Source organism: Papio anubis, chromosome 11 (assembly GCF_008728515.1).
Source record: "Papio anubis isolate 15944 chromosome 11, Panubis1.0, whole genome shotgun sequence".
In the NCBI taxonomy this organism is placed as follows: Eukaryota; Metazoa; Chordata; class Mammalia; order Primates; family Cercopithecidae; genus Papio; species Papio anubis.
In genome coordinates this window covers 91,128,981-91,145,401 of record NC_044986.1, presented here as the reverse complement: position 1 = coordinate 91,145,401, position 16,421 = coordinate 91,128,981, and the positions used below count along the sequence as shown (strand labels likewise).

The 16,421-nt window shown below is 42.2% G+C and overlaps 1 protein-coding gene across 9 annotated transcripts in view; it reads left to right on the top strand.

Moving 5' to 3' along the window:
• Positions 1–16,421, top strand: part of CCNY (cyclin Y) — a 310,137-nt gene that overhangs the window by 224,051 nt on the left and 69,665 nt on the right. For 8 of the 9 annotated variants that reach the window (XM_017962728.3, XM_009214281.4, XM_017962727.3 and 5 more), the window contains one exon: positions 1,849–1,923. In XM_017962728.3, the coding sequence (XP_017818217.1) occupies positions 1,857–1,923 (67 nt within the window). In that variant the 5' untranslated portion in view covers positions 1,849–1,856. Of the gene's footprint in view, positions 1–1,848; positions 1,924–16,421 lie in introns of those variants that run through there. The other variant, XM_017962729.3, reaches the window with a different exon arrangement.

The window sequence follows — 16,421 nt, the reverse complement described above, 5'->3', positions numbered from 1 at the left end:
ACTGGTCTGGTAGATGAGTCTCAGTTGGGCATTAAGGGAATAAGGTAGTAGTCGCTAGTCCAGATGCTGTCTGAGGCCAAGGATCGATTTTCTGGTGTCACCTTGCTGGCATGTGGGAACTGCATACGTGTTGTGTTCCCAGTGATGCTTTTCTAGGGGACTATGTGTTAAGATTCTGGGACATTAAAAGCATCCATCATGGTTAGGATTTTATATTTGCCCTCATTTTGATATGCAGAAGCCCTCAAAACATTTAGTAGCACATTTGTTATTTAACCCCTTTTATATCCTAGTTGAGCAGGAAACCTCCTTGCAGAGTCATTTTCACCATGAAATTTCTTGACTAACTGTAGTTCAAATTGAAGCAAATTCGAAAAATTCAGTGTCTCTTCCACCCATCTTTCTCCTTCCATCAAAACTCCTTAATACCTTTTAATTCTGAAATTATTGTGTAATGTTAATAGAAGTTATATAATACAAGAAGGACCAGATAATTGAAGTAGCATCTGTTTAAGATTCAGCTGTTTCTTTAATCAGGTACTCAGGGAGAAGTTAGGAACTGGCCCAGTAGCCATTGGCTGATGTAGGAAAAAGTCACCACGCTTCAGAAGTTTGCTGAGAATAAATCTCCTTGTGGATAAGTGATTAGGTGTTACCTCCAGTGTGTATTTATTTGACCATCCTTGTCTTTCTTTCACTTTATCTTTGATTGATTAGCTATTAAGGGTAAGGATAGCGCCATCTGTTTTTGTTAGTGTTGATTAGGTTTCACTGCAAATTTTTGGAAGTAATTGAACCCAAAAAGTTTTCTTCTGACTCTAAGTTGATTTGAAGATCATTCTGGCTTTCCAGTAATTTTGATCTCTGTTTCCTCCCCTAACTTAATTCTTCTGTTTTGCTTATTTTCTATGGGATCAGTTTAAAAAAAAAAAAAAAAGGAAAAACTCTTCTGTGATGGCATTCTAAGTTGTTTGTACCATCCTGACAAGTTGTAGACCTTGGAGATTGTTCTAAGAGTTCTAAGATTGCAAAATCAAATGCTTGTGAAAACCTGCCAGTAAAGCAGAGAGGGGTGGTCACTGGGGAGCTGGAGTCTTGTGTCCCATAAGGGACACAGCCACTGTGAAGGGGTCACAGCTGCTTGGCTTTAGCCGATCGTGACCATTGGGGTAGAGGCAGGGTGTTGCCAAACGATCTGATTTCTCAAGGGAAGCTGGAATTAGGGGTGTGTGTGTGTGTGTGTGTGTGATGTGTGATGTGTTTGAAATCTCTTTTATATGTTGTCTTAAATGTTTCTTAAAAAGTAGGAATCAAACAAAACATGTCTGGGGCCCAGATTAGGTCCACAAATGGCCGATTTGTAGCTTTTGCTCTAAGGAATAAGTTTTGCTTTTTCAGAAAATAATTAAGCAGGGTATGTGGATGCTGACTCGCCCTAATGAGTTGAGATATTCCTATTTTAATCACCTTGAATAAGGAACTACAACATACTTGACTGTAATGTTTAGATGAATCTGTTGTAGCACATAATTCTCTTTAATCACATGCTATAACTCTGTCCTGCTATTTTATAATATAGGGTGCAGAGCAGAATTTTTTCAGAAGAAAGTGGAGTTTTTCTTAGGCTAATAGGTGTCTAGCCAACTGTCTACTTTTATGTATGACTTTCAGATTTCTAAATAGCAGTATTCTGAATTGAACCAAAAGAATCTATTAACATAATAGCTATAGGTTTCCAGAATCCTTGAATGTATTAGCAATTTAAAATTGGAAAAGAATTGAGTCAATCTTGGTTCCTCTTAGTTATCAGATGGTTTATTCATATAATTTCTTTTCCTTTCTTTAAAGATTTGAACATGGAATTCAATCCTTCAGATCATCCTCGGGCCAGCACAATATTCCTCAGTAAATCTCAGACAGACGGTAGGTCCTTAATTTATGCTTCTTTTTTTAAAAAAGGCTCATGTTGGTACTTCGCCTAGTTTTGATTTCTCACTAGATTTAATTTTCAATATGAAATAGAGTCCCTTTAGTGACTCACACATATACTGTTTAATGGTAGTTCTTTGGGGATTTTTTTCTTTTGCAGTGTTTTTAGAATTTCCTATTTGAAGCATCTATCCTCATTTTGTCAATCAGCTGTATTATTTCTACATACATTGTGTCATGAGAGTTTCTACCCTAAGAGTCAGAAATTTTCCTTTTAGAATTGATATTTGCATAATTTCTCACAAGATCAGAAGTATTTGTTAATTTAGACAGTGTGTAAAAGAAAGCAAAATATAATCCTTAAATAAAAGTACCACTAACTAGCTCTGTTGTGTCAGTTGAGAGCTGAATTGAACCCGTACACTAGGTGCAGATGTTTTCTTCTCTTTTTTTTTTTTTTTTTTTTTGCCACCTCTATAATAATAACAACCATATCTAAGTTTATTCTTACAGATCGTACAATCTTTGTGGTTCATCCCACAATCTTTGTGGTTCATCCCAAGTGTGTGTGGAATTTCTCCTAGGGATTTTCTCTCTTTTCAGCCCCTTCCCTGGGCCTTGGCTGCAAAAGAGAGAAAAGATAAAACTTACACAATGTGGCAAACACACATCTTCATTGGATTCCTATAGAAAAAGGTGGCAGGAGAAACTTGTTAAATGATGACATCGTGACCAGGATATTACTTTAGGATGCTGGAGTCCTGCATGATTCTATCCCTAACTTTTTGGGCAATTGCTAAGCTTTAATTCAGAGAAGATCCTAAATGGACCAGAAAATAACCAAACATGTTTAAGATAGTAAGTTCATATATGAGAATTGATAACACTTCAGTAACAGTTAGATAACAATTTTGGCAAGGTATAGTGCTGATTTAATATTATTGGGAATCTTTGGTTAAGCAAGACACTGACTTGATTTGAAAGAGTTTGATGTGTTTATGAAAAGTAAACATTTCCAAGAATAAATTAGTATAGGCATCAAGTATTTAGGTTGGTCCAAAAGTAATTTCGGTTTTTGCCGTTAAAAGTAATGGCAAAACTGAAGTAAGTTTTCGGTGTGCTGGATACAAAAGAAACATTTTTTTTTCCTCTGGTGAAGCAGGAAGCCATTGGGAGGGGTGGGATAATACAAAGGAAGGAGAGTGGCAGTGAAGATGGGTGTTTAGAACCATGAAAAATGAGGGTCAAAACCAAGTTTTGCAGACACTTACTGATAGTACTATAAAAACAAGAAACAAAGTTGGCTTACTTTCAGATTTCATTCTTGCTTCTTGTGAACTCAGGGTGCAGACCAACTTCATTCAGAAGATGTGCTAACAAGATTCCCATGAAATTGCATTAGAGCTTCTAAGTGGATTTCCCAAATCTTGGTTGTCCTGGTAGAAGGAAACTTGACCTAAGTCAGGGTTGTTCCATACTTAGCTTAGGGAACTCTGTCTTCTCTCGTCACCTTTGCACTAGATATCTTTCCCTTTCCTCTTCTGGAACATCAGGGCATCAATTACTCTGACCTCTCTGTTTATTGCTTCAGTTTCTTTTTAAATGCTGGATCTTTCTACTCAACATGTAAACATACACGAGTCTCACAGAAAAAGGGAAAATAACCAATATCTCTCTTCAGGTGAAAGCTTCTACGCCATTTCTACCTCTCTCCCTGTCCACTCTCCCATTGGGAACTTCCTCCTACCCCTGCCATTCTGTGGAGCATTGCGGTAGAGTGACCTAAGGACATTTTCTCTTCTTGGGCTATTGCCCACATATGTGGCACTTGCTGTCGCCAAGAATTCCATGCTTTTAAAAAACTTTTTGGCCTTCTGTTTTCAAATGGGCAAGTTGCTGAAATTAAGTGCCTCTAATGAACAATTGCTTTATAAATAATTAGAAAAAAATCAATTTTAAAAATAGATTTGGTAACTTTAGTGAATTAATTATTTGGTGACATGATAATCAGAGAATGGGCTACTTGGTGAATTGGCTTTTGGCAAATTGGTCCTGAGAAATCCTGCCCTTCTGAAAGCTCCTTCTGAGACATCTTCATAAACTTCTATTTGTCCCTCTAATGTAGTATTTCCCAGGGTCTCTCCTTTACCCTCTTACCTTTTTGATTTGCACACAGTTCCTCATGGCATTTGTGTTAACTGTCATGTCTAACCATATTTTTCTCTGTACTGTTCAAAATGCATGTATTCAACTGCCTGCTGGACATCTTTCCAGTGAAGGCTGTAGGTTCCCCTGACTCAGTATGTCCCAGACGGAACTTAAGAATTCCAATTGACTTTCTGCATTGTCTACCCTGCCCAGGTCCCTAAGCCAAGGAGGGCTTTGGATTTTCCTAGACTCTCCTCTTCTGAGAGGCGGGCGGCGGTGCTGGAGATACATTTCTTCCCAGCTCCAGGTTCAGTGACATCGTATTGGTGGCATGAAATAGCCATAGTCAGAGTATTTACACCATGGAAATTGGCGAATGCTACAAATCAGAGTGTTTTTAAAACACATGACTGTTAAACATTTACTAGCACACCATTGCATCCAGGCATTCCAAGGTGTACTCAGTTTCATCTCTTACCCAACCTTGAACCTGACCACTATTTCCTATTGCAGTTGCTGCCGCCTTAGTTCAGACTCAATTCCCCACCTGTGTTACTGCAGCAGTCTCTAGACTGGGCTCCCTCCCCTTGACCTCATCCCTCTCTAGTCCTGGGTCTGTGCTGCCGCTAGCTAACAGGACTTCCCATGAATCAGATATGATTGTGCCACTGGCTTCCTTAACCTTTCTTAAGGGCTTCCCAGTTGCTTTAGAGTTAAATTTCAAACATCTTAGCATGGAATATGAGGCCCATCGTGATCCAGCCTCTGCCTTCCTTCCCAGCAACTTCCTCTCTTCTTTGTGTACTTCTGAGCTTCCGCCATCCTGAAATCACTTGCTTCCTCAAGTCTGCCACTTGCCTTACACATGGATTTCTCCTCCCCTTTTTCAAACAGCTGATTTCTTCTGTCCTCCAGGCTCCTCCTGCTGTTACTTCCTCCTTGAGGGTCTCTTTGACCCATCAGGCTGGATTGAGTGGACCCTTGGTGAGCTCCCATAGGAGTAGCCTGTGGATCTTTCTTCATCGTCAGAACCGTACTGTGGAATTTAAAACGACCTTTTTGTCTTTGCCACCCGCTGGCCCCTAGAGGAAAAGGCATGTGATACTGGATGTCAGTATTCCTTGTGCCAACCTGACTGGTTGAAAGAAGGAAGATGACAAAACCCGGAAACATTCTTGATTTGATTGTAATAATTCGTCACTTGGATAAACTTATATTTCCATTACAGGACCACAGCTGTGGATCTTCTACTGTATTTTTTTTTCTAATTGGAAGAAATGTAGTCTGCGACAATAATGCATACTTCTGGTAGAGTCCTTTCTTTTGAATCTGGTGATCTCTTTCCTTCATTCAGGTTGATGTACTTCGACAGTAGTTTAGATTCGATTTGTGGATAGGAAGCCATGGTTGGGATGAGGACAGTCGTGTTAGGGCAGCTGTTGCTTGGACCACAGACATGCAGCTCCTGGGTCTTGACAGCTCTGTGTTTCTGCAGACCCCACATTCTCTTTCCCCTCAGCACTTTATGATCTGACAAACAAGTTGTCGGCCATGCATCCCACCTCCCAGCTGTTCACTAGACTGATTTAGATGGCACCTGCATGATGTCATCAGAGTTTTCGTGATTGCTGAATTCCTTTTCCTTCTGGATATCCAAGAGATTTAGGTTGGACATGGAACTTTTTTCTTGTTCCAAGCAGGAGAATAGAAACTCCAACAAATTGAGTAAGTAGCCTGCTCATCAGACCCCTCCAGAGGCTGAAGGTAAGGGTATTTTATTCAAAACCAGAGTGACTGCTTTCTTTCTTCACACAAAGAGGATGGCATTGCAGACTTTGTACAGGAGCCGTTCAGCAAAGAAGGGACCAAGAGTTCCTCCTGGGGGTAGAGAAGTTTGCCAGGCCAGAGAGAAGTTTGAGGCCTGCCACGGTTTTTCATGCGACTCTCATTACTTGTGCGGAAGAATTGTAGTTCCTCGTGTCCTTTCCTTTTCTGTACTTATTTTAGTTAATCATTTGCAAAGATGTGAGAGCTTAATATTCTTAAATAATATGAGAAAGCAGCCAAGCCACATCTTTTTCCTTTTAATTAGTATGATTTTTAGAGATTTATTGTCTTAACAAAGAATTTGGAGGAAAAAACCCTAAGTGTGCGAAATCTATGTTTCTCAGGAGTCCCTTGAAATAATTAAAGGAATAAAAACTGTCCGTCCCTTGAGTGACTTGAAGCCAAAGTAGAAACATTAAAATTCAGAAATAAAAATATGTCATAGTTTTTGTTGCACAACCTTTTAGAAATACAGAAATTGAAAAAATATTCTGTGGCTGTCCTCATTGGGGTGGTGTTTTGGTTCCTGGGCAGTGTTGAACTTTTGCATGGTGAAACAACCGCCCTTTTTGTTCTCCTTTTATCTAGCATTTGGGAGCAACTTTCCGCTGCCCTGTCGGAATCACTTGCCTCTGAGCGCTGTGATGACCTTGCTTTCCCCACCTCACTTGCATTCCCACCTGTCTTTAGCTCCTTTGTGTGTGCAGATGCTGGGATGCCCCTTTCTCTAGCTGCCCTTAGTTGCTCGGTGTGTCTCCTTCAGGACATGTCAAGTGCCATGGGGAAGACCTAAGCATACACCAGTGATTTTCATGCTTTGTTCCTTTGCTTACATACCATGGAAAACAATTTTGAAAAACTGAACTCCCTCAAGCATTTTTATGTTGACCTTAAAATTTTTTTACCTTATCAAAGCACATAATTTCTGATGTATTATAAACGTTGATATTTTAAAATAAACTGTCTTTCTTTAACAAATGTTTCAGATGAAATTTAATACCATAGTGATTTGATACCCATCAGTCCTTTAAAAATGTATGAACACGCTCCTCTCTAACAGTTGGAAATTTCGTATCACTCCTTTATCATCTTGAATTTGTATTTCCATTCTATTTTCTCCATAAAATTTTATAGTAGTATAATATATTTTGATTTTGGAAAGTCATTTATCACACTATCATATTCTTTTCTATAAAAATATGACCTAGGCCGGGCGCAGTGGCTCATGCCTGTAATCCCAGCACTGTGGGAGGCCGAGGCAAGCGGATCACGAGGTCAGGAGATCAAGACCATCCTGGCTAAGAGTGAAACCCTATCTCTACTAAAAATACAAAAAATTAGCTGGGCGTAGTGGCGGGCACCTGTACGTTTTAATGGATAATTATTAAACAGAAAAGTGAAATATTTTTTGGAAAAACATTTCTTGGTGAGATGCTTCTGTGGTTGGATATTACTTATTACTGAAATGAGGCAGTATTCATCATCAAAGCCTTTGTTTTTTTATTTGTTTGTTTTGTTTTGTTTTTGAGATGGAGTCTTGCTCTGTTGCCCAGGCTGGAGTGCAGTGGCACGATCTTGGCTCACTGCAAGCTCCACCTTCTGGGTTCACACCATTCTCTTGCCTCAGTCTCCCGAGTAGCTGGGACTACAGGCACCCGCCACCACGCCCAGCTAATTTTTTGTATTTTTAGTAGAGACAGGGTTTCACCGTGTTAGCCAGGATGGTCTCGATCTCCTGACCTCGTGATCCTCCCACCTTGGTCTCCCAAAGTGCTGGGATTACAGATGAGAGCCACCGCACCCGGCCAAGCCTTTGTTTTTATAGATGTAAGTGCTGAGGAACTTTGTTCATCTATATAAATAGATGGAAATAGAAAGAGTTTTATTATAGTCATATCATTGAATTCTTTCTACTTCGTCTAGTTTATATGTCGAAAAATCTCCAAGGGATTTATCAACCAAAATAATTCCTAATAATCAGCTACCGTTCAGTTTTGTTCCCCTTCAGTTTTATTGACAGTAGGGAACTGGAATCTATTTGATTTGCAAAAGAGTTACTCAGTTAGAGGAGTCCCTCATTTTTACAGTTTCTGGGAAGTACATCGAAAAAGGTTTACCAACGGTAACACATGACTTTTAATTATATCTACTACTCTTCATATTTGGTGGCACCTAGCTTAACCTGATACGCTTGGGAGCTTTGGGAGAATAAATCTAGGCTTCATCTTAGAACACCTTCCCTGACTGCTGCCCCACTGCAGTCTGCATGCCCCTCTGTCGCTGCAGAGATCTTCACTGTATCGTGATTTATTCCAAGTCTTCACGTTTATATATCTCTGCCATTCACAGTGCCAGACCCATAGAAAGAACTCAAATATATGTTGAATGGAGCAACCCCCACCTGCTCTTTTCCTCTGAACTAATGTTTTCAGCTTCTCTTTTGTTTTAAATATATTTTCCTCAGAATGCTACAGGTTCTTCATATGACTTTGTTGGCAAAGCCAGGCATCATAGTCAATCCAGTCAGTCAAATCAGTCTTACTTTCTTTTTAATTAGATATTTATTTTTATTTTTGCCTGTCACACCTGTTTCTTATAATCAGTCTTACCTTCTGTCAGAAAAAGTCTGATTTTATTTTTCCAATTCACATAACATGTTAATGTGCATGCCCGTGGCTGCCTTTGTGCTTCTGATCATAAATGGCCAGACAGGTGCAGGGGAGTGCATGCCTGGCCAGCAGTCTGCGGTCTGCTGCACCTTCCCACCCTGCCCTGTGCCCTCCTGCTCTGCTGCCCTCGCTGCTCCCTGAGCTTTGCTTGGGAGTCTAACGCCTCAAGAGGCAGGTCCTGTTGGAAACCGTCCTCACTATGATATCTGTAAACTCAGAGCCAGATGTCTTTCCAGCACCCCTCCAGGGAAAATCCACAGGACAAAGAAGCCTCCAGGTTGTGCGACAGGAGGCTGGCAGGAGAGGAAAGACACATGAACCTGGTTTGAAGGTGGTTACCACAACCCCAGTGGCTGCTTGTCTTTTCGTCTGGCGCCCCTGGAGGTTTTCACACCAGGTCAGTGCAGGTCCCAGCTCAGGTGTGCCTGCCTTTCTTTGTGAAGCTGTGAGGGAGGAATGTGGTTCCTGCATCACACCTCAGCCCTTTTAAAGGTCTCTTTGAATACTTGGTTTGGGGACCTTTGCTCTAGTCTAGCCCTAAGTTACTTGTGACAGACCATTTCAATAAATGAATTGCAAAAACTACTACCTCACCTGTCTTTCCCTCTAGTTTGGGGTGTGTGGAGGAGGGTGGGTACTCAAAAGCCATGAGTAATTGAGTGTGCAGACAGGTTCATTTGTGCGTGCTGGGCTGCCCATGCCCTCGCCAGCCTGTGGCCACCCCGGCGGCAGGGAACTAGCCTCTGGCTTCCAGTTAGGCAAGGCTCTAGGACCCAGCTCTGTCTTAGGCCCTTGCCTGCCATTAGTTGGATTTACAGTCACATAATCTCTTGGGTCATAACTTCCTATAAATTGACAGTGGGCACACCTGTCTCCTCAGACGATTGCTCTCCTGAAGCAGTAGGGTGAGTCCCAGGCACGCAACGAGCCCTCAGCAATGTCTGCTCATTACCTGTGATGTAACAGGTACTTTGGGATCCTCACTGGGGATCCCTTGAGCCAACCTCTCCCAGGACCCCTGGCAAGGAGGAGCTACCCTGTCCTGGCACTGTAAGCATGTGTTCCAGAGGTGTTTCCTACCTCCTGGTAGGCAGCCAGTCTGGAAATCATACTTGCTCCTTGGGGTTGGCATGTCCACATTAGAAGTCAGCATCTTTCCTCTTCTGCCAGCTTTCTCTCCCTCATCATCTAATTTTTTTTTTTTTTTGAGACGCTCTGTCACCCAGGCTGGAGTGCAGTGGCACGATCCTGGCTCACTGCAAGCTCCTCCTGCTGGGTTCACGCCATTCTCCTGCCTCAGCCTCCCGAGTAGCTCGGACTACAGGCGCCTGCCACCACTCCTGACTATTTTTTTGTATTTTTAGTAGAGATAGGGTTTCACCGTGTTAGTTAGGATGGTCTCGATCTCCTGAACTCCTCTCCTCCTTCCTCACCTGGTCTGTGGCAAGGCCTTTTCCCAGCCTCCTGCCTCCATCATGTCCTGTCTCACCTTTCTTCCACATGCCTGCAAGTGGAGCTTCTCTTAGGCTCCTCCCTGCCTGACCGTCTGTTTCCTCACCACTGGAACAGTGAGACGCCAGCACACACACAGAGCCCTTTTCACCTTCTTGTGGGTCCCCTCCCCTGCAGGCCTGCAAGACCATCACCTGTGGGATGCTCTGCCCACAACACCTGCCCTCTGTCCCTGCTGACCCAATGGCTGCCTCATAGGTGATGCTCCCCTGTTTCCCTTCATTCCATTGATTCTGATAGACACCTTTACTTGGCTGGAACACCTCTGAAATCAGCACAGTCAGTTACTTGCCAAAATTTAATTGGCGTTTTTTTTTTTTCTTTCGTAGTGACACATAGAGTAATGGTTTACCAGAAAATCAGTGGCATTACGTTCAATGCAGTTTGCATATTCCTCTGTGTGGTGGTGATTATTTTTATGGTATAGAAATAAATAGCCTGTTTATCTGCTGGATTGCATCTTGCTCATGGGTAGAAACTGTGCCTTTCACATTCCACAGTCTCTGCAGTGGCTAGCACATAGAAGAAACTTTCAGGGACAGGGGAATGAAAGAATGAAGACAGGGCATCATGACCCACCCTGAGCAGACCTGCTGTGGCACAGTGGCAGTCTTCCTGAGTAGTGGCTTTCTGTTTTGTGTTGCAGCTTTACCTTCTCCTACCTTCCCTAGCTTTGTTAGAAAACAACACATCCATTATTTAGGGACAGGAGGATGTAGATTTTTTTTAGGCTTAGGTGGTGTGTTTGGGCTTTCCTATTCTGGGTCAGAACTCATCATACCGTGCCACCCTCAGGCCAGCCCTCCCCTCTCCCCTCTGCAGTCTTCTTTTGAGGTGCATGGGGGAGGGGAGGGCAGGTGTCAGATCTCTTGGCCAGGTCTTACCCTGTAAGTCAGATGCACAGGAGAGGCGCTGTTTGGGTGCCGTGGCTCACTTTTCTTGGGAGCATCATCCAACTCCAGTATTTCGTCTCTTGGGCTTTCCAGTGTGGAGAAAGCTGCCGACATAGTACAAACTCAGATGAATCATTTAGACCCAGAATGTCAGTTTTCTCAGTATGCCTTTTATCATATCCTCTCCCCTGACCTGCCCTGTTCCCAGTCAGAACATTGCTCAGTGAGCACAGATCCAGAATAGAGGTTAGCAGGGATAATTCCCCCAGGCTGGGGGAGTTTGATGCCCTGTCTACCATAGCCTTGTCTTACTGTTAAACAGCGCTTGTGGCCTGCTGGTAGCCATAAACTCTTACTTTTCAGTTCTCTTTTTAGAAACTCTGAGCACCTGCATTTCCCCTTCAGTTGGCACAGACTGACAACCTTGTAAATACTTTTCATAGCTTACCATGTTTATAGCTTACCTTACGTGGCTGATGTTTTCAGCTGGCTGCCCTATGACATCTAGGGAGGCAGCTGAATTTCAGGATAATCTGATGCGGTCACCATATAAGAATAGTTAATGCCTTGGAATGATTGCCTGAAGATAGCGATCCTCTGGAATCAGACTGCCTGAACTGGAGGCTTAGATCCAACACTCTCCACATAATCTTGGTGCATATGATCCGTCCACATGATTTCCCTGAACCTCAATTTTATCACTGTAAAATGGAGTTAGTACCTCTTTGTGAGATTGTCAGGAGGACTAAATGCATAATCCATCAAAGCACCGAGTCCTGTACGTAAGACAGCATAAGTTCTCAGTAAATATAATCCTTACTCTGGAGTGTAGGTTCTCATTTGCTCAGTTGGATTGAGTTTCTACCCTGACTTGTGTCTGTGCCATCATCTAGCTTGTCTGTGCTGACAGCTCCTCTGTGCTGACTGTGACACCTTGCACCAGAACACTGGGCCTGACCAGGAGGAGAAGGGATGGATGCCAGGACAAGAGTAGAGGGTGGCTTCTGTGCACTGCTGTGCCTTTTTCTGTGTTTCTTTGATAAAGATAGATCATGGACCCCCGCATCTTAGAGTTGCTTCCAAGCTAGGCACAATGGCTCACTCCTGTAATCCCAGCACTTTGGGAGGCTGAGCGGGGAGGATTGCTTGAGCCCAGGAGTTCAAGACCAGCCTGGACAGCATAGTGAGACCCCCCCCCCCCGCCCCCGCCATGATTTCTACAAAAAAAATAAAGATTTAAAAAAAAAAAAAAAGTTGCTTCAACACACCTTGGAAGCAAACCAGAAAGAGGCCAGGTCTGAAATTATGTCAGCCAGCATTTGATAGCAGCTCATTATAATAGAATACACAGCTCTTTAAGTCTCACTTAAAAAATAAAATGATAACCTCACCTCCACCCTGTGTCAGGATAGATTTCTGATGGATTGACTAGTGGTAGAGTAAATGTAACAAATACAATCATAATCATCTAGAAATAGTATACATGAATATTTAGTGTCAGAATGGGGAAGGAGCATGTAAGTTTGTAGAAGCAATGGAGGAAATTGCCTAAAAATGAAAACTCATGTCAAAATGCATCCTAACAATGAAATCATCAGTGATGGAAATATCACAGTATATAGGAAAAAGGATTAATGCCTTTATGTATTAAAGAATTATTATACAATCAGTGAAAATGCTAACACACCAATAGAAAAATGGGCATATTTCTGTTGGCATGTTCATATATGAGCACGTGTATACTTGCACGTATTTATATACAAATACATTCATATGCAAAAGTATCCATCATGCTTGCTTTGTGTGCATGCACACAAAAGAGGCTCAAAGGATACACGTCAAAATATTAATAGTGATTGTCTCTGGATTATTGGATTAAACAGGTTGGGCCTCTCAAATTTGAAAATTTGAAATCTGAAATGCTCCAAGGTGGATCTGTAACTTACTGAGCACCAACCTGATGTTCAAAGGAAGTATTCATTGGAGCGTTTTGGATTTCAGATTTTTGGATTTGGGATGCTCAAATAATGCAAAATTTCAAAATCTGATAAAAAAAATTCTAAACCCACGCATTTCAGATAAGGGGTGGTAAGGATACTCAGTCTGTGTGTGTGTATGTTTTATGTATCTCTGTGTTTTCCAAGCAAGCTTTTAATTTTTATTTGCAGTCACATTTTCTTGTTTATACAGCTCTGTATTTTCCAAATTTTCTGCAATAAGCATGCATTTCTTTTCAAATTAGCAGAAAGTTTTAAATGGATGCCACTTAGCTGAAGTTTCCATGCTTCTGAAGAAATCCTTTGGCCTTAGATATTCTCTATGGGAAACAGAAAACCTCTCGAGTGAGTTGGCAGCTTAGATGGATATTTGTTCTTTGAATGGTTTTCTTCTGATGTTCTTCCTTTGTCTGCTTCCTATTCGCTTCCCTGGAATTTTCTCCTCTCCATGACTGGCTGTGCCCTCAACATCTTAGAAGTGTTTCTGTGTCTTTTCATTTTTGTTCATTGGCTTTGCTTATTTAGATTTCACTTGGAATGCACAGAATGTCATGTTCCTCTGTGCCCAGATTTAGAAATAAGTGCAGGTCCGGGACAGTTCAGAGCAGGCCAGAGGTCTAATTGGAAGCTTCTTTCCTGCAGCACAGGAGGTGTGCCTCCGGGGGAAATGGCCACACCAGGATGCTTTGTTCTGAGCTCCAAAGTGTGGGTGATGTTCCTGCTACAGTGCACTTTGTGTCCTGGCCGTTTGTGTTCATGATGACCTCCCTGTCAGGACAGGAGCTCAGCAGGGCAGGAGCCTCCATGTGCACTCTGAACAGGTGCTCAACAGTTGTTTTGAATTGAGTGTGAATTTACTGAATTATTGAAAACTGTAGGAACTGTGTGGTAATCTCAAATTTACTATAAGAAAAGTTAATAGTGAACTTTTAATTTTATTCTTCAAGGCCTGATCTATGCTACCCACAGGCAAAAGGAAAGAGAAATGAAACCTTTTCTTTTCAACCAGATCTTCGTGATCTGCATTGGAGCTACCTCAGCAATTAGCTTCATATATCCAAACAAAATTCTATCATTCTTTAGTTGAATCCTGCCTCTTGTGTGGCCTGCCAGTCCTTCACATCCAGAGTAATCAGTTAAGTAGATTTTCTTTGTAGAATAGCACAGCTCTGTTCATACCTGGTTCTAATTGTCATTCTGTTTTTAAATGGGACTCGTTTTATGCAGATGCCAGAGGTGTCTGTTCACACCAGTGATGCTCCTGTTGGAGGGCGGGTGTATAGAGGAAGGGGTCCTGCACGCGATCTCCTCTCTTCTTCTGGGCCCTCCCTTTCTTGGCCTGCTTGGGCTCTTCCCTTATTTGCCAAAGAAAGGATATCTTAGGTATCTTAGGACCTTTTTAGCACCAACATCCTGTGGCTTGGTGGTGGCTAACACTTGCCATTGGAAGGTCGGTCTATTTTAGAAATGGAAGAGGAGAGTCAGGTGCGGTGGCTCATACCTGTAATCCCAAAACTTTGAGGGGTGACGAGACAGGAGGATTGCTTGAGCCCAGTAGTTCAATACCAGCCTGGGCAACATAGTGAGATCTCATCTCTAAAAAAAAAAAAAAAAAAAAAAAAATTGGAAATGGAAGAGGAGAAACCAAGGTAGTCTTTTAAATGCTGACCTATGACAGGAATCAGCTGAAATTGTGTTTAGATTGTTAATAAATCCTCATTAATAATCAGGCACTAGGTTGAAAGTTGTATTTTAAAGAGTCACTTGTGTGACATTGTGGCAAGAGAGTATCCCATAGCAACAAGTGTAATTTTGTTTGTCCCTCAGATTGCAAGCACTGCCTTTGACTCTCTTAACTCCCCATTTTATCAGGAGAAGACTTTTAATGCCAACTGTATTGTTTTTGCTGATTTTAGATGGCTTATTTTTAAAGCCACTGGTACATTTTCTGTTTACGTCGTTATGGACTGTCACTGTAGCCAATTAAAAATCCTCTTAACTATCATAGATTGTGTCAAAGGAGATTGCTATTATTCCTCTCCCAGGAAAGAAAAAATTTATGATCCATATCAATTTATTGCCTGTTTTCCCTAAAGAAGCAAAATATGATTATTAGTTAATTCAGTTAGACATTAACTCAGAAAACTCCAGAGATTTTGATTGATATATTATAGTGACCAAAAATACTGAAGTTTTAAAGATGACTGAAACCAGCTATTAGGAATGAGTTGGCATATTGCTTATACCATTACATAAAATAGCTAAAGCATTTTTAATTTCAGAGCTGTACCCACATCAGCCTCAGTGGTTTCAAATTTATTTTAAAGCCAGATTTAGATTTGGGCAATTCTGTCAGTCGTTTCAGGTGTTATGCCACTGTAAAATATTCTGCTTATCACTGGGTGTGGTGGTTCATGCCTGTAATCCCAGCGCTTTGGGAGGCCGAGGCAGGCAGATCACTTGAGGTGAGGAGTTCGAGACCAGCCTGGCTGACATGGCAAAACCCTGTCTCTACTAAAAAATACAAAAAATTAGCTGGGTGTGGTGGTGCACCCCTGTACTCCCAGCTACTTAGGAGGCTGAGGCAGGAGAATCTCTTGAACCTGGGAGGCGGAGTGAGTCAGCTTACTTCCCTCCAGCCTGGACAGCAGAACGAGACTCCGTCTCAAAAAAAAAAAAGATTCTACTTATCTTATTCCCCCATAGTAATGTCTTGGTTGTGCTCCAGCTAGCTTAGGGGAAAAGGAGTAATTAATTTTAAGGGCACTAAGGGTATCTCAGACAGCTCACAAATTGGTGGAACTGGGTACTAAAAGCCGTTAGGACTAAGGCAGCACCTGCCTTCTGCCCATCTCCCTCTGCCATGCTTCTCTGCATGGCAGCTGTGTGGGGGGTCCAGGAATCATAAGACATAAAATACAGTCACACTCATGACTGTAACTTACTACAATGCAAGCACATGAGGGAAACTCAGTACAGGGAAGAGGTGCATGGGGCGAGTCCTCACCCATGGAGCCGCACAGGTTGCACTTCATCCCCCCATTCACAAATGAGTTGTGAAAACAACTGTGGAATGTTGTCAGCCAGGGAAACTCCTGGGTAGAAACCCAGCACCCAGGATTTTTATGGAGGACCGCTTATGTAAGAAGGCTCTGCCTGTTAAGTACCAAAGTTCCAGACTCCCAGAAGGAAATAAACCATACTGTATGCGGCATAGAGCATATTGTTTGTGCAGACAGCTTAGGCACAATGAGCCACTTTTACCAGTTAGGGAATAATGGAAGGGAACCCTTCTAAATCCAAGTTCCCAGATACCAGCCAAGGGCCAGCCTCGCAACAGGTGCTTTAGGGATGGCAGTCAGATCTGCTGCTTCACTCTTTCCTGCACAGCAGGAGATGAGCCCCACCCCAGTCTGAAGTTTACACATCATACCCTCAGTTAAGGT